Source organism: Mustelus asterias, chromosome 12, assembly GCF_964213995.1.
Source record: "Mustelus asterias chromosome 12, sMusAst1.hap1.1, whole genome shotgun sequence".
NCBI classification, from domain to species: Eukaryota; Metazoa; Chordata; class Chondrichthyes; order Carcharhiniformes; family Triakidae; genus Mustelus; species Mustelus asterias.
Window position 1 is genome coordinate 47,854,238 of NC_135812.1, and position 27,548 is coordinate 47,881,785.

Below are 27,548 nucleotides of genomic sequence, written 5' to 3' on the forward strand. Positions count from 1 at the left end.
TCCTCATACACCAGTTATTGAAGGTAAGCATGCAGGTGCAGCAGACGGTAAAGAAGGCAAATGGTATGTTGCCCTTCATAGTGAGAGGATTCGAGTACAGGAGCAGAGATATCTTGCTGTAATTATGTAGGCCCTTGATGAGGCTACACCTGGAATATTGTGCGCAGTTTTGATCTCCTTATTTGAGGAAGGATGTTTTTGCTATAGAGGGAGTGCAGCAAAGGTTTACTAGACTGATCCCTGGGATAGCAGGGCTGACGTATGAGGAGATATTGAGTCAGTTAGGATTATATTTGCTGGAGTTCAGAAGAATGAGGGGGGATCTCACAGAACCCAAGTCTATGCAACCTCTCTTCATAACTTAAATGTTCCATCCCAGGCAGCATCCTGGTGAATCTCCTCTGCACCCCCTCCAGTGCAATCACATCCTTCCTATAATGTGGTGACCAGAACTGCACACAGTACTCCAGCTGTGGCCTCACCAAAGTTCTATACAACTCCAACATGGCTTCCCTGCTTTTGCAATCTGCTTCGATTGACAAAAGCAAGTGTCCCATATGCCTTTTTCACCACCCGACTAACATGTCCTTTCACCTTCAGTGATCTATGGACAAACAAGCTAAGGTCCCTTTGTTCCTAAGAACTTCCTGGTGTCCTACCATTCATTGAGTACTTCCTTGTCAAATTACTCCTTCCAAAGTGCATCACTTCACACTTTTCAGGGTTAAATTCCATCTGCCACTTAGCTGCCCATTTGACGATGTCATCTATATCTTCTTGTACCCTAAGACACTCTGCCTCACTGTTAACCACCCGGCCAATCTTTGTGTCATCAGCAAACTTACTAATCCTACCCCCACATAGTCATCTATGTTGTTTGTATTAATGATGAACAATAGGGGGCCCAACCCAGATCCCTGTGGTACGCCACTGGACACTAGCTTCCAGTCACTAAAGCAGCTTTCTGTCATCTCCCTCTGTCTCCTACAACTGAGCCAATTTTAATCCACTTCATCAAATTACCCTGTGTCCCATGTGAATTTACCTTCTTTACAAGTCTCCCGTTGGGACCTTGTCAAAGGCTTTGCTGAAATCCATATAAACTACATCGACTGCACTACCAGGTGTCACAGGTGGACAGAGTGGTGAAGAAGGCATTCGGCATGCTTGGTTTCATCGGTCAGAACATTGAATACAGGAGTTGGGACGTCGTGTTAAAGTTGTACAAGAAATTGGTAAGGCCACACTTGGAATACTGTGTGCAATTCCGGTCACCCTATTATAGAAAGGATATTATTAAACTAGAAAGAGTGCAGAAAAGATTTACTAGGTTGCTACCAGGACTGGATGGATTGAATTATAAGGAGAGGCTGAATAGACTGGGACTTTTTTCTCTGGAGCGTAGGAGGCTGAGGGGTGACCTTATAGAGGTCTATAAAATAATGAGGGACATAGACAAGGTAGATAGTCAATATCTTTTCCCAAAGGTAGGGGAGTCTAAAACTAGAGGGCATAGGTTTAAGGTGAGAGGGGAGAGATACAAAAGTGTCCAGAGGGGCAATTTTCCACACAGAGGGTGGTGAGTGGCTGAAACAAGCTGCCAGAGGTAGTAGTAGAGGCGGGTACAATTTTATCTTTTAAAAAGCATTTAGACAGTTACATGGGTACGATGGGTATAGAGGGATATGGGCCAAATGCGGGCAATTGGGATTAGCTTAGGGGTTTTTTAAAAAAAAGGGCGGCATGGACAAGTTGGGCCAAAGGGCCTGTTTCCATGCTGTAAACCTCTATGACTCTATGAAACCTATAAAATTCTAACAGGACTAGACATGGTTGAAGCTGGAAGGATGTCCCCTAGTGGTGGGGGTGTCCATAACCAGAGATCACAGTTTAAGGGTACAGGGTAAACCTTTTAGGACTGAGATGAGGTGAAATTTCTTCACCCAGATAATGGTGATCCTGTGGAATTCTCTACTGCAGAAAGTAGTTGTGGCCAAAACATTGTATGTTTTCAAGAAGCAGTTAGATACAGCTCTTGGGACAGAAGGGATCAAAGGATATGGGGGGGGAAAAGACGGGATCAGTCTAATAAGTTGGATGAGCAGCAATGGTCATAATGAAAGGCGGAGTAGGCTTGAAGGGCCGAATGGCCTACTCCTATTTTCTATGTTTGGCGCGGAGAAGAGCAGTTGGAGGTGTGATGGACTCAGTGGAGGGCAAAGAAAATTCTCAGAAAGAGAAATTACCCGATTGAAATATTTCACTTAGGAGAGGATTGATGCGAGCAGGGCCATGGAGAGGTAGCTCTAAAGGGAGGCGGATGGGGGAATGCACATACCGTGTAGCTTTATACATATAACTAGAAAAGAAGTGTATAAATTTTGTTTGAGTTCGTACCTATTTCACAGCAAAAAAGTCTCTTCAACATGATGAGAATGTTTGGGGTCTTGACGCTATTAGAGAGTCAGTGGAGACCATTCTAAGTTTGGAAAGGCGTGCACATCCAACCCAAGGTGAAATAGTCCTGGTGCAATACTGTCAGGGAGAACCAGCAGTAGTTTAACATCCTGGTCGACTACATGGAATTGAAACTTGCCCTGCGTGCAGTCCAGGGTGACTTTGCAGATGGTCTGTGCACCATATACAACAATGTTCCCTTTGTTGGTCAAATTGAGCGAAGCACTGTCCTCGACTTTCTTCAGCAGTTTCAACAACATTATGCCCCGGTCTCATTTTTGACTTTCAGTTTGGCATTGTTGTGGGCAATGTTGAGCGTTGTAAATATTTCACCCTTTGCAGTGATGAGATTGACTCTTTCGCAGAGGCTCATGGTTTTGATTTATCTCCAGTTCATGCACTTTCTTTACTTGCTGAGCTTTGGGGGGGTTAGCTGGCTGCAGCATGTCTTGTGACAGCAGCTTGTGGCTTGTAGCTGCCTACTTGCTCTGATCTACAGCACTTGGCACAGTGATTCCATTTACCACAGTTATTATACTGCTTGTTAAGTGCAAAGCATTTGCTTTGTTTGTGGGTACTGGCCACTGCAGTTTGGGCAGGGTACTGAAAAGACTTCAGCTTCTCTTAATTCTTTAGTGTTCCTCTCAGACTGTTCATTCAACTTGTAAATATTAATAAATTCCAATGTTAAGTTTTTCCAAAGAGCAGCTGCTGGCGTGTGTATGCGACATGGTCTCTAACAAGTGAGAGCACTGCATTTGCACTTTTTTGCCAGAATTTTCAGTGTTGAGACTGAAATGACGATTAATTTATCGGGTTTCTGACAAGCACTGTTGAAAGCACTTCTACCCATGATTATATTTTTTACAGGCATGTAGATTTGTTCAAATTTCTTTAGTACCTCTGTGTCTTAGTGTCATCCCCTCCTGAAACCTGAAGGTTTCCTATTTTGCCACAGCTCCAGGCCGGCCGTGTTCAGTAACTTTGGACTTTCTTTGACTTGTCGGACAGACCAGCGTGGCAGTATACGCGCCATTCCTTTTCAAACCTTTTCAAGTTGTCGGTAATATTCTCATCAAAAATAAGCGGGTCGATGCGCCGGAGTCCTTGTATCATCTGGGCCAGCTCCTAATGTTATGAGGTTGTGTGTGAATGTGGACATGGGTGAAAGCTCAAACAGATTATTAACCGAGTACTGCTTTTACGTACCATGACTGCAGCCATATGGAAGTGTGTTTCCAGGACCTTCCTCTCTCCCACACCATTACCAGTGTGCAGGTTGCTTGGCAGTATGTAAACGATTACATATTCTGCAAGAATTCCAATGATTCACTATTCTTTTGAATGAAGATGTTTCTCCTCATCTCAACCCTAAGGAGCTGAACCTGTGTTCTGAGACTATGATCACTAGTGTGAACTCCCCAGCCCTCAAAGAATTTTATGTTTCAGCAAGGCCATCTTCCATTCTTAATTTTAGAGAACATTCCAATCTTTTTCACGCACCTCGTGGTGCTAAGGCAAACTTTTGTCACTAGTCTGATGTCAGTGGCTTATAGCTTGAGGGACAGCACTCCACATCAAGCATGGCTGACCAGGAGTCTCTCCCACTCTTACTACCAACCATTGGAGTATTATAAGGATTTGCAGGTTGACACTCAACCTTACTTGGCCATCAAGTTCTGGGGTCAAGTCCAAAGGCAAGGACACTACCCACAAACCATTCAGAGAATATGGGTCCATTCTATTCATTCTCTCCACAGGAATCAATCTAATTAGCTTTTACTGCACCCCTTCTAGGACAAGTATTTTTCCCTTGAGTTAGGAAACTGAAACTATACACATCAGTAGACAGGAGGGACCAGTTTCCCTTAGCAGAGAGTTCAGAAACCAGGGGTCAAAGATTCAAGCTAAGTGGCAGAAGGATTAGAGGGAAAAACATTTTTACGCAGAGGGTGGTGGGTGTCTGGGATTTGTTGCCTGAGTTGGTGGTGGAGACAGAGACACTAAACTTGTTTAAAAAGCACCTGGATCTGCACCTTAAGTACTGTAAATTGCAGGGCTATGGACCATGTGCAGGAAGATGGGTTTAGAAAGGGCACTGGGATGTATTTGGGTTGGCATGGACAAGATGGGCTGAATGGCCCCCCTTTCTATGTTGTATGGTTCTATGTTCTCCCTGTGTGATCTCCCCAATACCCCATGTAATTACTTTTCACCTTTACTGCAAAGTACTTCAAGTATAAGGCACCATTTTCAATCCTAACGCTTGTTGTACCTACGTGTTAACATGCAGTAATTTGCAGGCGACCCCTCCAAATCCCTCTACCAACATTTACTAGTCTCTCGCCTCCTTAAATATTCATACCAAAGTGAATAATTTCTTATGTTTCCTCTTGTTCTACACCATTTGCCACCTCCTTGCCCAATAACTTAACCAACCCCTTCATGGCTCACTTGTTTAGGGACAATGTGCTCAGGAAGACTTATCAAATGAGATAACAAAAGGTAGCTTCATTCTGTTCCTGACCTTTGTTAGACAATGAAATATAGCACAGATCAAAAGCGACATGAATAATCCTGTTCACAAGTGCAGCCATCATGGCTATGATCACCACAGATCTTGCCAAAATTGGCTCAATAAAACATTCTTCCAGCACAGATTAATCAGTGTGTTATATTTGTCAAATAAATCTTCTTGCATTTTTTTTGGTAGGGTGGAGATTAGTTTCTGAGGTGTATCTCCTTTGAGATTAGTAATGATTTTAGTCTATGGTTCTTCAATCTGAGTGTAGTATGAGGAGCTTGTTTTCTGGACCTATTCCATGTGTGCTCCAGTAAAGTTAGAAATATTTGAGGTTGAATACAGTAGTTGATTTGATTGGGCATATTTTCTCCACTTCATTATTGACGTATATGACAGGTGGAATACGTTGAAGAAGCTTGATGCGTCTTTGGGCAGGAGTGGAGTTACAGAATCTTAATAATTGTTTGCAGTACAGCATTTGGAATTATTTGTGGAAAGTCTACAAGGTCCCTCCTGCTGGAGATGAATTACTCAAACTTAGAGCACTGTAAGTTATAAGTCTTCATTTGCTTAGCCATTTTAAGCATTTTTATTCACAGAAAAGAATCAGCTTTCGTGGTATCCTTGTGGCTCCACATGAAGTATTGTATTTTAAACAGTAGCTAGGTTACCTGCTTTCCTATGTAAATTGAATAAAGAATCTTTTAGTTGTGATGTTGACTAAATCTTTAGGAGCAACAATGAGGTTTGAATGTAGCTTTTCCCATCAGCAAAATATTGAGTTTCTGCCCTTTCAGTAGGTACTCATGAATTGGTGGTTTGTTAAAGTATGTAATACACTTGGTCCCATGTTTTTGCATTATCCAGAACTTCTGAATTAATTCATTGTTGAATTTTCAAATGCATACTGGCCAGAATTACTTTAGTCATCTCATTCTATTATCTTTAACAGGTGTTCGCAAGGGAGGGAAATGTACCCAACATCATTATTGCAGTGAGTATGAATTACCACATAGATGAACATCTATTTAGTAATTGTACAAGAATGTCTGATAGCCATGTACTGAGATCTTTCCGGACTGCAATGCTTTGTAAATCGACAGAACAACTGTTTTGTTCAAGCTGAAGGATATTAATGGATATTAATGCCTGATGTGTTGATAAGGACAGAAAATCAGAAATGATCTTTTAAACTGTGAATCATCATAGAATCCTACAGAAGGAGACCATTCAGCCCATCAAGTTTGCACCGACCACAAGCACATCAAGGCCCTATCCCCGTAACTCCATGTATTTACCCTAGCTAATCCCCCTGACACTAAGGGGCAATTTAGCATGGCCAATCCACCTAACCAACACATCTTTGGACTGTGGAGGAAACCGGAGCACCCGGAGGGAACCCACATAGACCTGGGAAGAAAGTGCAAATTCCACACAGAGACTGACCCAAGCCGCGGATCGAACCTGGGTGCCTGACGCTGTGAGGCAGCAATGCTAACCACTGTGCCACCCTGCCGCCCCAAAGATGTGCAGGTTAGGTTGATTGGTCATGCTAAATTGGCCCTACTGTCAGGGGAATTAGCAGGATAAACGTGGGGTTACGGGAATAGGCACTGGGTGGGATTGTGTTCGGGGAAGACTCAATGGGCCGATTGGCCTCCTTCTGTACTGTAGGGATTCTATGATTCTGTGATAATTAAACCGTATTTGTTCTTGAACTTGTATGTTCTTCACTGCTCTAAGCTTGTATAACTTCTTTCTCTCAATATTTTATCTACTATTGCTATCATTTCATGTCTTAATGGTGAAAACTGACCAATGTTTCTTGTGCATAACCTACACAGCACATTCCTATTGACCAGGAGTTTAATTTACACCAGTTTGCCTCAAAAAGAATGCAAATTTTGCTCAAAACATCTAAAAGGGAGAGGTCACTATTTGCAGTCCATTGTTGCTGTGGGTTAAATCCTTGGTGACCATCTTTCTTCCTACACACATCCACTTTTATTCTTGCGTAACTAGAATGTTTTGAGTGGTAAAGAACTGCTGATCCCAAATTTTTGATTGAATCATAATATCATAAGAAATGCAATGTTGTCATTAGTAGGAAATCCTCATTGTGGGTGGCACGGTGGCACAGTGGTTAGCACTGCAGCCTCAGCGCCAAGGACCTGGATTCAATTCCCACCTTGGGTGACTATGTGGAGTTTGCACGTTTTCCCCGTGTCTGCGTGGGTTTCCTCCGGGTGCTCCGGTTTCCTCCCACAGTCCAAAGATGTGTGGGTTAGGTTGATTGGCCATGCTATATTGTTCCTTAGACGTCCCAAGAAGTATATATTAGGGGAATTAGCGGGGATATGTGGGGTTATGGGGATAGGGCATGGCTAAGATGCTCTGTCGGAGAGTTGGTTCAGACTACTTAGGCTGAATGGGCCTTCCTCTACACTGCAAGGATTCTATTCTTGCGTTTCACTGTCCAAGTGGGAAAGATTTTGTTCCCAGTATCTCCTCTTAAACTCAACTTTTCCCATTCACACAAGAGAAGAATTGTTCTCATTATATAGCACATACGAATGGAGGATTTTATGGGAAATAAACCTCATTGGTTATATAGCTCTGTAATGTTGTGTCTAGTAATGGAACAAAATAATGTGTATACAGTTGATATGAGAAACAAAATATTTTTAAACCTATTAGTAAAATTATATGTTTAATGGAAAAACAGGATTTACATGAAATGATGACAAGGCTTAACTCATAACTGTGTTTGCATTATGATATTTTAATGCATATTAACACCACGATTTGCTGCTGGATGTTAAGACTTTATTAAAATAATGAAGATTCTAGTGCTTGCTCTCAACATCTGTTATCTAAATTGATTCCTTTAAGTGAACAGTTTCAACTATTGCTTATCTTTAAAAGCTGCCCATTTATTTCTGTCGTCTTCAAGGGTCCACCCGGCACTGGAAAAACGACCAGTATCCTGTGCTTAGCACGAGCGCTGTTGGGTCCTGCGTTAAAAGATGCTGTTCTTGAACTCAATGCCTCAAACGACCGGTAAGATAGCTGAGGATATTTTGTCTTTGTTTTTCATGTGAATTGTGATGGTTCCTCCTGATGCCTGTAAAAGAGGTCAGAGTGATAATAGTGTTCATCTAGCTGGGGTGTCAGAGTAGGGAGGTTCCTTGGGAAAAGAAAAGCAGGGTTTTCTGGTGGATCACTCTGTGTTGCTCTCATGTTCAGTACAGCATTGCCAGAATTTGGTTCAACGTTTGCTAAGAGCTCCTCGGGGAACAGCACTCACTGCAACCACTGCCTTTGTTTGTATTGCTGTCCCTCTTTGTTTACACATTGTCATTACTTCTAAGGTGCTCTCCACCCTAGGGCAGGCACACAAAGTCAGATCCGTAATTTTCATTCCTAAAAGTCAAAGACTTTTTCAGCAAAGATCTGATGGCACTTAATCAGATCCAGCAGATTTTGCTGCCGCTGTTTATATTCATCGGGCAGCAAGCGGTTGCTCCTGGCTACAATCATAACTTAAAAGTACCTTGTCTTAGAAACAGCTGGCCTCTTGGAGAAGGGGCCAAGAAGAAAAAGCAAAGAAAAGCTCTCTTTAATAAGGGACGTGGAAGTTTTGTCAGGATAGTTTATGGTTCGGATTTGCTGCCCAGCAACTTTTCTTTCCACACAATATATTGTGTTGTTGCGAAATATGATCTTGCACAATATGTTGAGAAGTTGTGAAATAATAGTGTTTTCCCAAGGATTTTGTTGTAAATTCCCTTTGTGTTGCTTTAGTCAGAGCTGGTAACCGGAACGGTAAAGACAGAGTTGACATTGGCAAAAACATTAATAAATATGAAACTAAATACCTACAAGACAAAGCATCCTGGCCACAGCCCATTCTCCTGTAATATCGCTTCCTATCGACCAATTATGCCTGATATGAACAAATGGATTTTGTAACTCTAATGAATTGTAGTTTGTAGCTTTTATGTTACAATAGGTAATGATGAAGGTAATTTAGTTACACAATTAAGCCCATGTGATCTCATTCACAATGCAGAAAGGTGTGAAAATAACTTGTTCAGTACTCTTGTGTGTTCCAAGTGATTCACAGCCAATGACATATTTTCTGAACTAGTGGCTGTTGTAAAGTTAACAAAGGTAGCAAACTGATTTTTCTCACTGTAAGATCCCCAACACAGTAAGGAGTTTCACAACACCAGGTTAAAGTCCAACAGGTTTATTTGGTAGCAAAAGCCACAAGCTTTCGGAGCCTTAAGCTCCTTCAGGTGAGTGGGAATTCTGTTCACAAACAGGGCATATAAAGACACAAACTCAATTTACAGAATAATAGTTGGAATGCAAATACTTAGAATAATACTTAGAATACTTAGAATAATGGTTGGAATGCGAAGATCCTCAACACAACAGTGAGGTGATGTTGGTAGATGGACATGTGATGGCCAGGAAATTGAAGAGATCTTTTTTAATTGCTGTGAAATCTTTCCTACCCATCTTAGAGTGCAGGCAGAGCCTCCATTTAACAACATTTTGAAAGATAACTGATTGGATAATGTAGCACACTCATTATTGCACTAAAGCAGCAGCCTAGATTATTTGCTGAAATCACTGGAGTAGGGCTTGAACCTGCAACCTTCTAACTCCGAGGAAAATGCTACTAACAATCCATTGCTGATGTGCTAAATATTGGATTCATCTGTGTGCACACACAAGAGTAAAAGGCAGGAAAAGTCTATTAAGCCTACTGACACTCAACATTATGATCTTGTGCACCGCCCTCAGCAACTACAATTAATATTATTTTGGAATGACAATATAAGTCTGGAAAATATCTTTTTTTTAGGAAAAGGTCTGAGAGAAAACTCTTCTCCTGACCTGACTCCATAATGCATTGAAGCAAAATCTAGGACAGTTCACTATCTCTTTAAGTAACCTCATAAAGCAGAATTGTCACATGAGGAGAGATTTGGTCGACTAGGCCTATATTCACTGAATTTAGAAGAATAAGAGGGCATCTCATTGAAATGTGTTACAATTCTGGCAGGGCTGCACAGACTGGATACAAGGGTGTTGTTTCCTGTGGCTGGGGAAGTCTAGAACAAGGAGTCATGGTCACAGGATACAGGTGGCGAACTGTGGAATTCTCTACCGCAGAAGGCTGTGGCGACCACGTCACTGAATATGTTTAACAAGAAAATAGATTTCTAGACTCGAGTTGTCAAGGGGAAAGCACCAGAGTATGGTGTTGAGATAGAGGATCAGCCATGATCACGTTGAATGACGGAGCACACTCAAGGGCTGAATGATCTACTTCTATTTTCTATGTTTCTATGGATCATCGTTAGGAAATTATTAGTTTTTATTCTGCTTTTGACACATGGCTACCATGTTCCAGTGGGCAACATTCGAGTACCGTGGCCAATGAGGTTGGCATGAACAAGAGTTTGCAGAAATTTTCTCCCTCCTTTTTTAACCACCCCACCCTAACCACATGCCTGATCCATTGTTGATTTAGACTGAAGTGAGGCAGAACTGATGCAGAGTAAAATTTCATTGACTCTACTGTAGTCCCCAATTTCAAAAGAGCTACTCTGATGGATAAGTGTGAACCTTTACATTTTTACATCAGCTGCTCTGGTTCAGCAACGTTTGAGAAATTTAAATTAATTATTGGGCTGCACAATAGATCTATCTAGATACTGTCACTTACTTTTGAAACAATTATTTTAATGGAATGGTTTTGTAAATTGATATGATTATGTTTTGCCTTTGTTGCAGAGGTATTGATGTAGTCAGAAACAAAATCAAAATGTTTGCCCAGCAGAAGGTCACGCTACCAAAAGGTCGTCACAAGATTATCATCCTGGATGAAGCTGACAGGTGAGAGGATTTATCTACTTGAGTGTGAAATTCCCATTATCTGAAGTGTGTAGTCTGGACTGAATGGGAAGATCAGTGCTGGGGGAGGCGATGGCTTAGAGGTGTTATTGGTAGACTAATAATCCAGAAACTTAGCTAATGTTCTGGGGAGCCAGGTTTGAATCCCGCAAGGATAGATGATGGAATTTAAATTCAATAAAAATATCTGGAATTGAAAATCTATTGATGACCATGAAACCATAGGGTGGCACGGTGACACAGTGGTTAGCACTGCTGCCGCACAGCGCCAGGGACCCGGGTTTAATTCCCAGCTTAGTTCACTGTCTGTGCGGAGTCTACACGTACTCCCTGTGTCTGCGTGGGTTTCCTCCGGGTTCTCCGGTTTCCTCCCACAGTCTGAAGGACGTGCTGGTTAGGTGCATTGGCCATGCTAAATTCTCCCTCAGTGTACCCGAACAGGCACCGGAGTGTGGTGACTAAAGGATTTTCACAGTAACTTCGTTGCCTACTTGTGACAAACAAATAAACTTTGACTTTTTCATTGTCAATTGTCGGAAAAACCCATCTGGTTCACTAATGTCCTTTAGGGAAGGAAATCTGCCATCCTTACCTGGTCTGGCCTACATGTGACTCCAGAGCCACCACAATGTGGTTGATCCTCAATTGCCCTCTGGGATGGGATGGACAGTCAGTGACGCCCATGTTTCACTAATGAATAAATAAAAACTGCACTTCAGCACTAGGGGCAGGGATTTCCCTGCCTGAAGCCAGTATCAACATTTTTATTGCATTGCAATCGTAACCAGCACCACAAACCATGACTAGTTCAGATAGAAGCCAGCATACAATGACTGAATGATTGAGGAAGCAGCTCTGCAATGGTAGTCACAGCTCTGAGTGCTTTGGAAACACTGCATTTACGTTATTTAAATGCAGGGTACAGAGCCAGGCCTATTTGTAAACAGCTGTATGTGGGCAACCACTTCCATGTCCAATTTTAAAATTCTGTGACTTTATGCCAGGGCTCCCTAACGTTTAAACAATTGGCTGGATAAACTATCTGTCAGCTTGGCTCAGTGCACTTCTCTTGGAGTCAGTGTGTTGCAGGTTCAGGTCCCACTCTGGGACTTGAGCACGTATTCTATGATGAACTTGCATGTCTTATGGAGGGAGTGCTGGATTGTTGGTGGCTGCCATCTTTCTGATTCAATGTTAATCTTAAGGCCCTGTTTACCTACTGCTGGATATGTAGCATCCCATGGCACCATTTCAGGGGCAGAGATCTTTCCTGCTATCCTGACTGAAATTCACTCCCTAAATAACAGCACCAAGAAATCCCAGGATCTTCACCTCATTTCCTCTGTAGGACCATGTTATGTGTAATTTGCTTACTAAACAACAGTCACTGCACTGGAAGTAATTAACTGGTTGTGAAATACTTTGGGACATTTGGAAGGCATGCCAAGAATCCAAGCACCTTCTTTTGATGGATGGCAGGTGTACGTACTCAATACAGTTCACTAGAGCTAAAAATATGGCCACTGTTTAGTAGAACACAACATCTCCACACTTGGTATAGACATTGTTACATTGTTGCTTGCAGTAAAGCCATTATTGATGGCAAAATAAATGCGAATGAATGTAGTCTGTTCACATTCTTGATGTCATATTTGATCCCAATGAGCTTCCGACCTCACATCTGTGCCATCACAAACACTGCCTATTTCCACCTTCATCACATCACCATACTTCACCCTGTCTCCCTCAGTGCACCCGAACAAGCACCGGAGTGTAGCAACTAGGGGATTTTCACAGTAACTTCATTGCCGTGTTAATGTAAGCCTATTTGTGACACTAATAAATAAACTTGTAAAAATAACTCAGCTCATCTGCTGCTGAAACCCTCATCCATGCTTTTGTTACTTCTAGACTTGACTATACTCGCGCTCTTCTGGCTGGTCTCCCATGTTCTATACCCCACCCCTTAAACTTGAGGTCATCCAAAACTATGTTGCCCAAGTCCTGATTGTCAGCAAGTCCTAATCTCTTATCACCTCTGTGCTCTCTGACCTACATTCAGTCCTAGTCATGCAATGCCTTTATTTTAAAATTCTTGTTCTTTTCCAATCACTCCATGACCTGGTTCCTCCCTATCCCTGTAATCTCCGTAATCTCCTCCAGCCCCACAACCCCCCCAGTCCCCCAATGCACTCTTCTAATCTTGGCTTCTAACCTTGGCCTCTTCTGCATCCCCAATTTTAATTGCTACATGGTTGGTGGCCGTGTCTTCAGGTGCTTTGGCCCCACACTCTGTAATATCCTTCCTACACCTTTTCACCTCTCCAACTCATTTTCCTTGTTAAAACCTATCATCAGGCTCACTATCTCTTTGTGTCACTCTGTGTCATACTTTATTTTATAATGCTCCTTGTGAACCCTTGAATTGATTCATTCTACATAGATGTTATATTAATGTAAATTGTTGTAGGCACCAGCTCATTTAGTGGACTGGCTTTTTATCAGCCAGCAATGTCACCGAAGCCACAAGTACCTCTCTAGTAGTTCCCGCAGAAGAGCAAGGACTGAACATAGGGTGAAGAGAGTTTATTATTTATGTGTGGTATAATTAATTGATATATTTTCAATTCTGTCTGATTTATAGTATGACAGATGGAGCTCAACAAGCCCTGAGGAGGACAATGGAGATTTACTCTAAAACAACACGCTTTGCACTGGCATGCAACGCTTCAGACAAAATCATAGGTAGGTTTGTGGTGAACAGAAAAACTTATATATGCATCCAGAAGTTGTTAAATTAGCTATTGTCCTATTTCTGGATATTTTGACCATTGTTCTGTGGAATAATTTTAATTGGCTTTTAATTTGGTTGTTGAAAGCAATGTACATTCTCATCAGTTTATTTTAAAAGAACTTAAAAGCCAGACAGCAAAATGCTGTGAGAAGGTTGAAAGGTCAGGAACTGTAGTGAGTGGAATGGGATGTAGAATTGTTGCAGATTTCATCAATTAGGACAATCCATTGATGGGGAGGCTGAGAGGGCAAGACATTGTGGCTTCCTTGTCATATGATTACACAAAGTACAAGTACTGATTAAACAGAGGATGTCATATATGTTGCTTTGTATGTTTGCACCTTATGGTATCAACCCTCATGGTCCCAAACCGTATCTCATCTCATGCTAACTCTGGCCACCATAACACTATATTCTGCACCCTCTCCTTTCCTTCTCACCTATGTACTCTATGAACGGTATGTTTTGTCTGTATAGCACGCAAGAAACAGTACTTTTCACTGTATATCAATACATGTGACAATAATAAATCAAATGAAAGATTGAAGCAATGTTACATTAGGATGGAACCTGCCACACTTGCGTCTAGTGCCATCAAGGAATGTTACTTTTCTAAATTGCAAGGAGTCTTTTTTTAGTTTACTGTAAATTGCTTTACATGATATCAACAAAGCAGGTGTTGCCATAGGGGCAAGTTGTGAAAATGTAACCACTCCTGGGACTGATCTTGTGATTTATTCAGCTCATGTCACTTGCTGGTTTATTTTTAGTAGCTCATCACTTCCTTGCCTGGATCCTCTCGACAGCAAACAGAATGAATCATACAGCTCAAAACTTGAGTTGACGTTGGTTGGATCCGAGCCAGGGGCTATTTCATCACACAAGTTTGGCATGCCATGGCAGTGAGCTGTAAACTGAAAGATTTTAGTGGGACTTTTTGATTGGGCTGAGGTGTTGAGTTGGCGGGGGGGGGGCGGAGAGAGAGGTAAAAGAAGTTACTTATTTGTATATAATAAATAGAGTAGACATTATCTGTGATTTTAAACTTCGTAGCATGCTAATGCTGCACCACATATTGTCATGTTTTCTGCAGTTGTGACTATAGTTGATTATGTCTATCTATACACTTGAGATGGATCATTAGCCAAATCCAGCTGTGCCTCAGGTTGTTACTCTCAAAACAGTAAGGAAAACAACTATCTGCCTCCTTAACCTACACTATGGCAGTTTCTATGTGACTGCCAACTTACTAGCATTGATATTTTTAATCAAATAATCGATGTGATGTAAAGGATGCAGATTGTTTGGAAATACAGGACATGTCAAATGAGAGGGATTTGATTTATTATTGTCACATGTATTGGAATACAGTGAAAAGTATTGTTCCTTTTGTGCTATGCAAAGTATACTGTTCATAGAGTACGTAGGGGGGAAGGAAAGGAGACCATGCAGGAAGTCTATTGTACTAATTGCCATCTAATCCTAAATGTTTGTGCTACTGTGTTTTTTGTTATTGTGTGTTATGCCTGAAAACTGCTGGTCAGAGGCAATCCCTGGATGTTTTGTACAAAATCCTCTTTTTAGTAACATCCCAAGAGGGAATGTAGTGGACAGAGAGAGAGAGAAAACTCTGTTCCCAATCATTAGAGAGGAAATTACCATATAATTGAAGAAAGATTCTTCTCAATATGGCCACATCTACGTTGCCTTGTGACCAGACCAGCAAACACCAGAACAAATTAGGAAAACTGGATTATCATAAAGGTGCACCCTTACTCTAAAGCAGTGGTTCCCAAACTTTTTTCACTGGGCCGCACTTTACGGAATAAAAATTTGCTCGCGCCACACCGAAGTTTCTATTGATGATAAATACATTCAAAAACAAAAAAAAAAACTCCTAACAGTGCTTGATTCATAACATAGAACACAACTACTTTATAATATGATCTTGGGACATCCAGAAAGTATAAAACAATCACTTTGGAAAAATATCTAATCCATGTTTAAATGTTTCTTTGATTGTCCTTGAATCTTCCCGCCACACTTGCCATCCTCTCTTGCTGCACCAGTGTGGCGCGCCGCACCCTTTGGGAACCACTGCTCTAAAGTGTTCAGATGAGTACATTCAGTGCAGGGTGCTGTAGTTGTATTTACTGCTTGAAGGCGATCCGTGTGCTATCAGGTTCACGTTATACCCTTGGCATGCTCACAGAGCCTATCCAATCTCGCTGTGCTGTCCTGCGTTACTCGAAGCTCACCGATGCCCAGGTCCTTGCGCGTCTGATGAAAGTGGTCGAGAAGGAGAATGTCCAGTATACAGATGATGGACTGGAAGCCATCATCTTCACGGCGCAAGGAGACATGAGACAGGTAAGATTCATTTTAGTCATGGCGCTCAATCAGAGAATAGAATTAAATGTTATGTAAGCACACCAACCAACATAGCAGTATGCCACTTACAGAATACTCCTATATTATAATTTTCCCATAAGCTTTTCGAAACATTGACAACTATAACTTACATTGATGTAGCACTGTTAAGTTAGTAAATGCCGCAAATATGTTACCGAACAAATTTGGAACAGTGAACCTTATAAAGAGTTTCCTAAAGAAGGAGAGATCCAGGGATGGAATTTCAGAGCTTGGATAGATTTGTATCAATAAATGTAAGTGAGCTGTAATTTTTGTCCTTGCTCCATGTTGATGGTAAGATCATAGAATCCACACAGTGCAAAAGGAGGCCATTTGGCCCATTAAACCTGCACTGACAACAATCCCACCCAGACCCTATCCCTGCAACCCCACGTATTTACCCTGCTAATCCCCCTGACACATGGCCAATCAACCTAACCCGCACATCTTTGGAGTGTGGGAGGAAACCGGAGCACCTGGAGGAAACACATACAGACACAGGGAGAACGTGTAAACTCCACACAGACAATCACTCGAGGTCAGATTATCGGGTCCTTAGCGCTGTGAGGCAGCAGTGCTAACCACCGTGCCACCCATTATTTCAATCATCTCAATAAGATGCCAAGAGAATGACCATTTTACTGTGCCCCAGTACTGTGCTTTTCATCCACTATCATGAGCAACTTCCAGAATGTGATATTTCCATTTGCCTCTGATCGAGACAGTATCTAATAATGAGCCATTTTGACTACCACTAAGAATTAGGTTGAATCCATTTATATAGGAAGCCAAGAGAACGATCTCTTTATTCTGTTCCTGAGAGCTGAATTCAAGTGCACAGACTTTATGATAGTATATTCACTTTGAATTGAAACTCCAACAAGGGTGTTCCTTGGCTAATATATTTTGGGCTGATGGAGAAACCTTTTTGACTCAACAGGCTTTGAATAACTTACAGTCAACACATTCAGGATTTGGGTTTGTCAACAGTGAAAATGTTTTCAAGGTAAGTGCTTCGGATTCTTGTAGAGAGAAAGAACTTTGATTTATATAGCAGCATTTACACCCAGGACACTTCACTGCTAAATCATTATTGGAAGACTATGCCAAGTTAATCTGTTTTTGATGTTGTTTATTGAGGTAAGAATGGACTGGGACACAAGAATTCACAGCTCCTCGTCAATTAGTGCTTTGAGATTTTTATATTCCACTTGAATGGGCAGATGAGGTCCAGGTTTGACATTTTCTGAAAGATAGTGTCACCGATAATGCAACACTCCCTCAGTATTCTACTGAAGCTATCAGCCTAGATTTATATGTTTGAGCAAGAAAGCTAAACCCCAAGCCAGCCTTGCACTTCTTTAGTTACAAAATGTTGCTGTTACTTTGCACCGTAACTCAATTGTTTATCTTAATTTGTTTCTGTTTGGTGATTTTTGTTCCTCTGATTTGATTTTTCCCTCCTCGCTGCCATTTCCAGCACCGAATGTGGGATGTGCAACATTGATGGGCTGAATGGCCTCCTTCTGCACTGTAGATTCTATGTGGCCTGAAGACACTAAAGCAATTTTATTTCCTTTTAAGAATAGAATGGATATCCCTTGCTGAACACAATTTTTCCCGCTGTACTTTTGTGTTTAAAAAACACAGAAAATTATTCTCTCCTTTCATTCCATCATTCTTGCACATACCTGGATCCTGTTTGCTTGTTGCTTTATTATGACCACAATAGTTTTGATCTTGATACACACCATTGTCGTTATAGGTTGTGGTGTCATTGTTTTATTGACTGTTTAGTTAATGAACCATATTTTTCCTTATGCATTTTGAAAAGAACAGTTCACAAATTATTCCGATTACAGTTTAGATTGTTTTCAAATTCTTAAACAATTAATGGTGCATATGCCAATCACTTGTCCTGAGCATGGAGTGTGGATCAGAAACAGCTAGGTCCTTACGAGGAGCAGGGAATTGGTAAATTCATACCAGTGGAAGCCAAGAAGGGAGTTTAGATAGCAATTTCTCTCAGCTGGTAGCACTCTGACCTCTGAATCATGAAAACATAGAAACTAGAAGCAGGAATAGGCCAGTTGGCCCTTCGAGCCTGCTGCACCATTCATTTTGATCATGGCTGATCATATTCAATATCCTGATCCACCTCCTCTTCCCCCCCCCCCCCCCCCTGCCCCCACCACCATATCCCTTTAGCCCCAAGAGTTATCATGCTTGTGGTTTAAAGCGCTACTGGATTTGATTACACACTCTAGGGTGACACTGCCGTGCAACGTTGAGAGAGTGCTGCATTGCTGGAGATGTCATTTTTCCCTTAATCGGTTAATCCAAGGTTCTGTTTGCCAGTTCAGATACATGTGAGAGATTTCATGGCACTATTTGAAGAAAACCAAGAAGCTCTCTCATTGTCTTAACCGATTACAATAATCAAATAAAGCGGATTATCTGTAACTCAGTTTCTTTTTGGAGCGAGCCAAAAGTGGCTGCTGTATCTCCCAACATAACAGTGGCTGCAGAGTGATATATGGCTGTACTTTGAAACAACTTGATGTACTAATGCACTATATAAGTAGATGTTTCTCACATGTATTTGAGTGTATAGTCAACTGCCAGCTATAGCTCAGCACGTAGAAGTCTTAATTATTTGCATGTCTTACAAATTTTTGATGTCCATGAGATTGTAGTTGGGTTTGTGCGGAGAGTGTCAAGTAGATCTGGCGGTGTGTAGTTGCAGGCAAAAACACTAACGATACTGTAATGATTCAGAACACACAGTTCTATCCTTACTAAATGCTCCGTTTCCAATAGGTCTGTGATGAACCTCATCCACTTCTGGTAAAAGAGATGATTCAACATTGTGTTAATGCAAACATTGATGAGGCATATAAGGTAGGTTTAGCATGATGACACTATTGTTCACGCATGTTTCTAGTTAACTCTCAAATACAAATCTATCAATGTCTCCTCAAGCTTTTATTTTTCAGCTAAAAATGGAGAATGCTGGAAATACACAGCAGGTGCATCAGTGTAAATAAACCACTCAGCTAACTAATTGTGTAGCTGCTTCACTGGAACAGTTCTGCCTCTCCCTCTCTATTACCAAATCCTCCTATACTCCCAAGATGATGCTGCAGAGTCAAGTTATTCCTAACATTTTCCTCACTGCTGCCTCCAACAACTTTCCACCCTTTCTGTTGCCAAGCTTGAGAAGCTCATAGGGTGGGATTTTCCGTCACAAGACTGGAAAATCCTGCCCGAGGTCAACAGACCTTTGCATGACCTTTTGACATGATGTGGAGGTGCCGGTGTTGGACTTGAGTCGGCACAGTAAGAAGTCTCATAACACCGGGTTAAAGTCCAACAAGTTTATTTGGTAGCATGAGCTTTCGGAGCGCTGCCCCTTCATCAGGCGAGTGGAGAGTTGGGTTCTCAAACAGGGCATATTTAGCCACAGACTCAATTACAAGATAATGGTTGGAGTCCGAGTCTTAATAGGTAATCAAGTCTTTACAGGTGCAGACAATGCGAGTGGAGAGAGGGTTAAGCACAGATTAAAGAGGTGTGAATTGTCTCAAGCCAGGACAGTTAGTAAGATTTTGCAAGCCCAGGCAAGTCGTGGGGGTTACAGATAGTGTGACATGAACCCAAGATCCCGATTGAGGCCATCCTCGTGTGCAGAACTTGGCTATCAGTTTCTGCTTGGCGATTCTGCGTTGTCATGTGGTCTTGAAGGCAATCTTGGAGAATGCTTACCTGAAGATCAGCGGCTGAATGCCCTTGACTGCTGAAGTGTTCCCTGACAGGAAGGGAACACTCCTGCCTGGTGATTGTCGAACGGTGTCCATTCATCCGTTGTCGTAGCATCTGCATGGTCTCGCCGATGTACCATGTCTCAGGACATCCTTTCCTGCAGCGTATCAGGTAGACAAGGTTGGCCGAATCGCAAGAGTATGCCTGGTGGATGGTGTTCTCACGTGAGATGATGGCATTCGTGTCGATGATCTGGCACATCTTGCAGAGGTTGTTGTGGCAGGGTTGTGTGGTGTCGTGGTCACTGTTCTCCTGAAGGCTGGGTAGTTTGGTGTGAACAATGGTCTGTTTAAGATTGCGCTGTTGTTTGAAGGCAAATAGTCGGGGTGTGGGGATGGCCTTGGCGAGATGTTCGTCTTCATAGGTGACATGTTGAGGGCTCCAAAGATGTAGCTTCTCCGCTCTGGGGAAGTACTGGACGATGAAGGGTACTCTGTCTGCCGTGTCTGGTGTTTGTCTTCTGAGGAGGTCAGTGCTGTTTTTTGCTGTGGTACGTTGGAACTGTTGAGTCGAGCGCCATATCCTGTTCTTACAAGGGCGTCTGTTGCGTTCCTCCTCATCTGAGCAGATCCTGTGTATACAGAAGGCTTGTACGTAGGGGATGGCTTCTTTAACGTGTTTAGGGTGGAAGCTGGAGAAATGGAGCATCGTGAGGTTATCTGTGGGCTTGCGGTACAATGAAGTGCTGAGGTGACCCTCCTTGATGGAGATGCGTGTGTCCAAGAATACAACCAATTCTGAAGAGTAGTCCATGGTGAGTCTGAACTTGTTGATGTCATCATGTAGTTGTTGATGTAGTAACATCAAGTCTCACAACATCATGTTGATGGTGTTGTGAGACTTCTTACTGTGACCGTTTGACAGAACGGTTATAACAATCTGCTCAACTGTGTTACTGTGTAACTCAACTCATCCTGTGTTAATTTTGACTCCGTTTTATTCCTTCCAGTCCATATCATGGTCTCATTCTCCTTTTTCCCTTCATCCTTCAAAACTGCTGACATGATGCCTTCCTAAAAAAACACTCATATGAGCACTGCTCCTTCTAATTTCTGTGTGCTGTTTGTTGCACTACGCAGTCCTTTTTATGATTGCCAAGCATCTTAAAGGGAACATTGCCAATGCACAACCTGTTTGTTCTTTGCGCATTACATTCCAGAATGTTGTGCAGCCACACACCAGTGCAACTTAGAGGGGACTTTTCATGTGGTGTCCCCTGCTTTTGCATTGCCTACCTCTCCCTCGTCACCTCCCCATTGACACACCATTCTAATTGTACAGTAATTGTTTTCAGCTGGTAGTTGTTGATTTGCATGCTTTCCCCTCGGTATGATTGGTGTGGCTAGGGTGTTTATTGATTATCTATCTGTGCTCCTGTCATTTTTTTCATTTTTAGGTTGTTGCTCACCTCTGGAAGCTGGGTTATTCGCCGGAAGACATCATTGGTAACATCTTCCGAGTCTGTAAAACTTTTCAAATGCAGGAGTACTTGAAACTGGAGTTCATAAAGGTGAGAAGGGTTGGAGCACTGCAGCGGAGATTTCCCAGTACCTATCAGCACAATGGTCTTGGTTGTGTCTTTGCTTTTGGGTCAGATGTTGACCGTTTCTGTTTTGCAACCAGAACTTGAGCACATAGTCAAGGTGACATTCAAAGGTTTAAAGTTTACTATTAGTGTCACAAGTAGGTTTACATTAACACTGCAATGAAGTTACTGTGAAAATCCCTCAGCACTGAGAGAATTCAGCATTGTCAGGGGCACGCCCTGTAAAGAAGTGGCCCCATTGTCCATTTTGGTATCTTGTGTAGATGTTGAAGATTGCATGGGACATTCTGGTGCACTTCAGCATAACTCATTTTGTATGAAGTGTTTTGAAACATTTGTCACTACAGAATTATAAATTTTTCAGTCAGAGTCATAGAGGTTTACAGCATGGAAACAGGCCCTTCGGCCCAACTTGTCCATGCCGCCCTTTTTTAAAACCGCTAAACTAATCCCAATTGCCTGCATTTGGCCCATATCCCTCTATACCCATCGTAATCATGTAACTATCTAAATGCTTTTTAAAAGACAATATTGTACCCGCCTCTACTACTACCTCTGGCAGCTTGTTCCAGACACTCACCACCCTCTGTGTGAAAAAATTGCCCCTCTGGACACTTTTGTATCTCTCCCCTCTCACCTTAAACCTACGCCCTCTAGTTTTAGACTCCCCTATCTTTGGGAAAAGATATTGACTATCTAGCTGATCTGTGCCCCTCGTTATTTTATAGACCTCTATAAGATCACACCTCAGCCTCCTACGCTCCAGAGAATAAAATCCAGCCTCTCCTTATAACTCAATCCATCAAGTCCCGGTAGCATCCTAGTAAATCTTTCCTGCACTCTTTCTAGTTTAATAATATCCTTTCTATAATAGGGTGACTAAAATTGCACACAGTATTCCAAGTTTGGCCTTACCAATGTCTTGTACAACTTCAACAAGACATTCCAACTCCTGTATTCAATGTTCTGACCGATGAAACCAAACATGCTGAATGCCTTCTTCACCACTCTGTCCACCTGTGACTCCACTTTCAAGGAGCTATGAACATATACCCCTAGATCTCTTTGTTCTGTAACTCTCCCCAACGCCCTACCAGTAACTGAGTAAGTCTTGCCCTGGTTCAATCTACCAAAACGCATCACCTCGCATTTGTCTAAATTAAACTCCATCTGCCATTTGTCAGCCCACTGGCCCAATTGATCAAGATCCCGTTGCAATTGGAGATAACTTTCTTCACTGTCCACTATGCCACCAATCTTGGTGTCATCTGCAAACTTACTAACCATGCCTCCTATATTCTCATCCAAATCATTAATACAAATGACAAATAACAGTGGACCCAGCACTGATCCCTGAGGCACACCACTGGTCACAGGCCTCCAGTTTGAAAAACAGCCCTCTCCAACCACCCTCTGGCTTCTGTCAAGAAGCCAATTTTGTATCCATTTAGATACCTCACCCTGGATCCCGTGAGATTTAACCTTATGCAACAACCTACCATGCGGTACCTTGTCAAAGGCCTTGCTAAAGTCCATGTAGACAACATCAACTGAGAAAGATGTAAAGATTAAAACTAGTTTCCCTTAACGTGAACAAGAATAAAACAGTATGCAACACTGATAATGTGTTACAACCAAGGATTACCATTGGTTTATTCTAGCCTAATCTTCCAAACTTCTTGTCAGTTTCCTTACTGTTATTCGGAACCTATTCCATTTACTAACAGGAACTCCAGTTGCCATTAAACTTGCCATCATGTCATCACTTCCACTGGTGATTTATTCAATTCCACCATTATGGCATGGGATCCAAGGGGCTGCTGCCCTGTGGATCCAGAACTGGCTTGCCCAAAGGAGGCAAAGAGTGGGTTTAGATGGGTCTTTTTCTAAATGGAGGTCGGTCACCAGTGGTGTGCCCCAGGGATCTGTTCTGGGACCCTTGCTGTTTGTCATTTTCATAAATGACCTGGTGGAGGGATGGGTTGGTAAGTTTGGGGTTGTGGATAGTCTGGAGGGATGTCAGAAGTTACAGAGGGACATAGATAGGATGCAAGACTGGGCGGAGAAGTGGCAGATGGACTTCAACCCAGATAAATGCGTAGTGGTCCAATTTGGCAGGTCAAATGGGATGAAGGAGTACAATATAAAGGGAAAGACTCTAAGTACTGTAGAGGATCAGAAGGACCTTGGGGTCCGGGTCCATAGGACTCTAAAATCAGCCCCGCAGGCGTATGGTGTGCTGGCCTTTATCAATCGAGGGATTGAGTTTAGGAGTCCGGGGATAATGATGCAGCTATATAAGATCCTCGTCAGACCCCACTTGGAGTACTGTGCTCAGTTCTGGTCGCCTCATTACAGGAAGGATGTGGAAAAGATTGAAAGGGTGCAGAGGAGATTTACAAGGATGTTGCCTGGATTGAATGGCATGCCTTATGAGGATAGGCTGAGGGAGCTCGGTCTTTTCTCCTTGGAGAGACGTAGGATGAGAGGAGACCTAATAGAGGTATATAAGATGTTGAGAGGCATAGATCGGGTGGACTCTCAGAGGCTTTTTCCCAGGGTGGAAATGGCTGCTACGAGAGGACACAGATTTAAGGTGCTGGGGGGTAGGTACAGGGGAAATGTTAGGGGGAAGTTTTTCACACAGAGGGTGGTGGGCGAGTGGAATCGGCTGCCGTCAGTGGTGGTGGAGGCCAACTCAATAGGGTCTTTTAAGAGACTCCTGGATGAGTACATGGGACTTAATAGGATGGAAGGTTATAGGTAGGTCTAAAAGGTAGGGACATGTTCGGCACAACTTGTGGGGCCGAAGGGCCTGTTTTGTGCTGTAGTTTTTCTGTTTCTATTATACACAAAGAAAATTGACTACATATCCTTTGTCTTGATGCCTCTTGATTTTGAGAAGTAGAGGCTTGGCTCACCATGTTTGTTCTGATGCCAACCCTGCTAGTGGCACTAACTACTCTCATTCAGCTCCCAGCATTTCATATCTATACTGTTCCTTTACAAATATCAATCTAAATTTATTTTAAATTGTTAAACTCAGCTTCAATAATTACATGTTGTTAAAGCATTCCATTTGCTAACCACTCACTAAAAAAAAACATTTTTAGGGCGGCATAGTGGCACAGTGGTTAGCACTCCTGTCTCACAGGGCCAGGGACCCGGGTTTGATTCCCGGCTTGAGTCACTGTCTGTGTGTAGTTTGCACGTTCTCCCTGTGTCTGCATGGGTTTCCGAGTGCTCCGGTTTCCTTCAACAGTCTGAAAGATGTGCTGGTTAGGTGCATTTACCCGGACAGGCGACTAGGGGGCTTTCACAGTAACTTCGTTGCAGTGTTAATGTAAACCTTACTTGTGACTAATAAATCTACTTTACTTATTTTTAATCTCCCCTTTCATTCTTCTACTGATCACCCTTATTACCATTTCGAAATTCTCTTTCCCCCACCCCCATATGCATATGATCCCTTTTTGAAGTTTTGTTTCACTCTGTTAAACAATGTTTAACAAAACACTAGGTTATAACCCTGGAATAATAAATAAATGTTTTCTCTCATGCTCTGGGCTGCATTCAGGTTGATTCTGCAAGATAAAACTGGTGAATATTGCTGATTTGTAGAAGCACCATCAAAATGTTAGACTGGGGGAATGGTTTCTTCCAGTTGAAGGTTCATTGTTGGAGTAGAACTTTGTTTAATTCTAATCCTTCATTACAAATCTCATTCTCTCTGGAGAGAAGTGGGAGGCAAGGATGTAGGACAGAATTGCGGAGATGAGTTGCTGTTGTACATCTAGTTTGTTAGTGGAAATAACGGCACATGGTTAGAGAAATGGCTAGGAAACAGGAAGAATAGAGTTTGGTCTTTTAAAAACTTTGAGCTGATAGTTTGTCAGTGATGTTAAAAAGTAATTTCTCCTTCTGTATCTCTGCAGGAAATTGGATACACTCATATGCGAATTGCAGAAGGAGTGAATTCCTTATTGCAAATGGCTGGACTGCTTGCTCGACTTTGTCAAAAGACTGTGGCGCCACCTGCAAGTTGATGCATGTGCCCTAATCTCCGGGGGACTTTTGTTTTCAAAAGCTAGATTCAAGTTTGTAACAGATTTGTACGTCAAGTATCAGTATCAACTGCCATTGTTTTTTTCCTATCAGACTCTCTTCCTGGATAAATGGGATTCTGAGCATTTGTACTTCCTATCTCCCAGCTTTTATCACTTTCTAGAGCTAGTGTAAAGTTCACATAATAAATGCAGAAGTTTTTACCAGATCATGTATGGCATGCATATATGTGAGCATGCTTCTTGGTGAAAATAAACCATAGAGCACAAAAACTAGAATTTCCAAGTTCTTTTCAGTCTGAAATCTCAGTTTGCCTGTTTTATGGATGTGTTTTAATATTCTCCTCTCTCAATTCTGCCATGTAGTCTTGTGCAAAGTTCTCAGCAACATTTCCCAGTAAGACTCCTTGGCTAATGAGATCCAGTGCAGGTCCATGGTGTTAGTGCTTCCTCCAGTTATTTGTGAAATAAATTTATCTCTGTTCAGTTGAATTGGCGGTGAATTCACTTCAGGAGATCTTCACATATCACTGCATTGTGTTTTTGTCATTGGTCCCAATTACAACACAAAAATAGCCCCATGTGTGCTGCAGCACCCCACGAGACCACTTAAATCTGAGTTAATGTGCATGCTAGACTGCATTTCTATACTGCCGTGACTGTCTCCATGGAAATAAACACATGTTGAAACCAAATAGAATTTTTTTTATAACTAGTGAATACGATGTTGACATTTCTCAACACTTTAATAATACAAATATTCCCTTTGCTCAGGGGATTGACTGGTTAGCTGTTTTTCTTTCCTGTACCTGTTGACTTGATGATCAATTATGGATAAAAACATGATTCATGCTGGGAAGAATGTCAGAAATGCAGTCATGAATGCCATTACTTTATCAGAAACCCACATAACACGCACATGATCCGATGTCTTTGTTCTCTCCTTTCACATCCCCTGCCCCATAAATTTGTAGCTAAGAAGAGATCATCCACCAACGAAGAGTTGGTGAAGAGTTTGCGAAAGGAAATGAGGCAGAAAATGTATGGAGCAAACCTAGAGTTTTTCAGATCCGAGGGTTTGAGAACTGCAACGGTAAGACAGTTTGTAGATTGAGGTTTGAAATGGAATTGTAAACATGAATAAATCAGGAATCGTCTGATCTGGTTACCTGGATTGAAAGGGAACATACTGGAGTAGTGTTCCGTGGGAGGGTAATGCTGGTGCATCCTCCACTTCTTGGCTTGAGACAGTGGTGGAAATGCTTCATCCTTTTTGCTCATTCCAATGACAATGGTTGGAGTGGTGGAATGACCCAGTACTGTGACTGGGCTACTACACAAGTCATTGGTGACAGGGAGTGGTTGCATGGCATGACTGATAGCTGATCCTGTGGCGAAAATTACAGGTAGTGACTATAAGAGAGTCTGTAACCGATGGGTTGCTCTAGTAATGGCAGGAAGCAAAAACAAGCTTCAGAATGCACGTGCCAACAACAACATTTTGTTTAAAAAGCCTTCGAAACCCATGGGAAGGTGTACCTCGAATACAAGTATTTTTCCTTCCCTGCCCCTGACTTTCCTACTTCATTAAAATTTCCTGTCACAATTTGTCTTGTCTTTCTTTTGTGTACCAATGCCAGAGCTCCTCCAAGCTTTCTCTCCTTGCTCCTCTTACTCTACCAATATGTTACCCTACACGCATTACGCTCTCTTGTATGTCATGTACCCCACAATTGTGGAACTCGTAATCTCCCTCAGTCTTCCCCATCCCAATCCTTTCTAAAAAGCTTTGTGTCATCAAATTGCTACTTTCTACTTCTGCTTTCCAACTTTGAACCGTGGGCCATCAACTTGCTAATGGTTTATTTAAAAAACAGATCATCTAGGTGGATTAAGGAAAATTGCTGAACTCAGATGGACACAGGACCAGAAGATAGCAGAGCAAAATTAGGCCATTCAGCCCAACGAGTCTGCTCTGCCATTTGATCATGGTTGATG

General features: G+C 42.1%; 1 protein-coding gene across 2 annotated transcripts in view; it reads left to right on the top strand.

Annotated features, from left to right (window-relative positions):
• rfc2 (replication factor C (activator 1) 2) overlaps positions 1-25,823 on the top strand; it is a 40,367-nt gene extending 14,544 nt beyond the window's left edge. The window contains exons 3-11 of one of the 2 annotated variants that reach the window (XR_013499105.1): positions 5,934-5,975; positions 7,935-8,041; positions 10,793-10,894; positions 13,557-13,657; positions 15,919-16,076; positions 17,059-17,124; positions 18,939-20,694; positions 21,337-21,450; positions 25,422-25,823. Coding sequence is in view for 1 of the 2 variants with exons in the window: in XM_078225161.1 (XP_078081287.1) it covers positions 5,934-5,975; positions 7,935-8,041; positions 10,793-10,894; positions 13,557-13,657; positions 15,919-16,076; positions 17,059-17,124; positions 18,939-19,019; positions 21,337-21,450; positions 25,422-25,532 (882 nt within the window). In the remaining variant the exon portion in view is untranslated. The remainder of the gene's footprint in view (positions 1-5,933; positions 5,976-7,934; positions 8,042-10,792; positions 10,895-13,556; positions 13,658-15,918; positions 16,077-17,058; positions 17,125-18,938; positions 20,695-21,336; positions 21,451-25,421) is intronic. The other variant, XM_078225161.1, reaches the window with a different exon arrangement.
• The last annotated feature ends 1,725 nt before the right edge of the window (positions 25,824-27,548 follow it).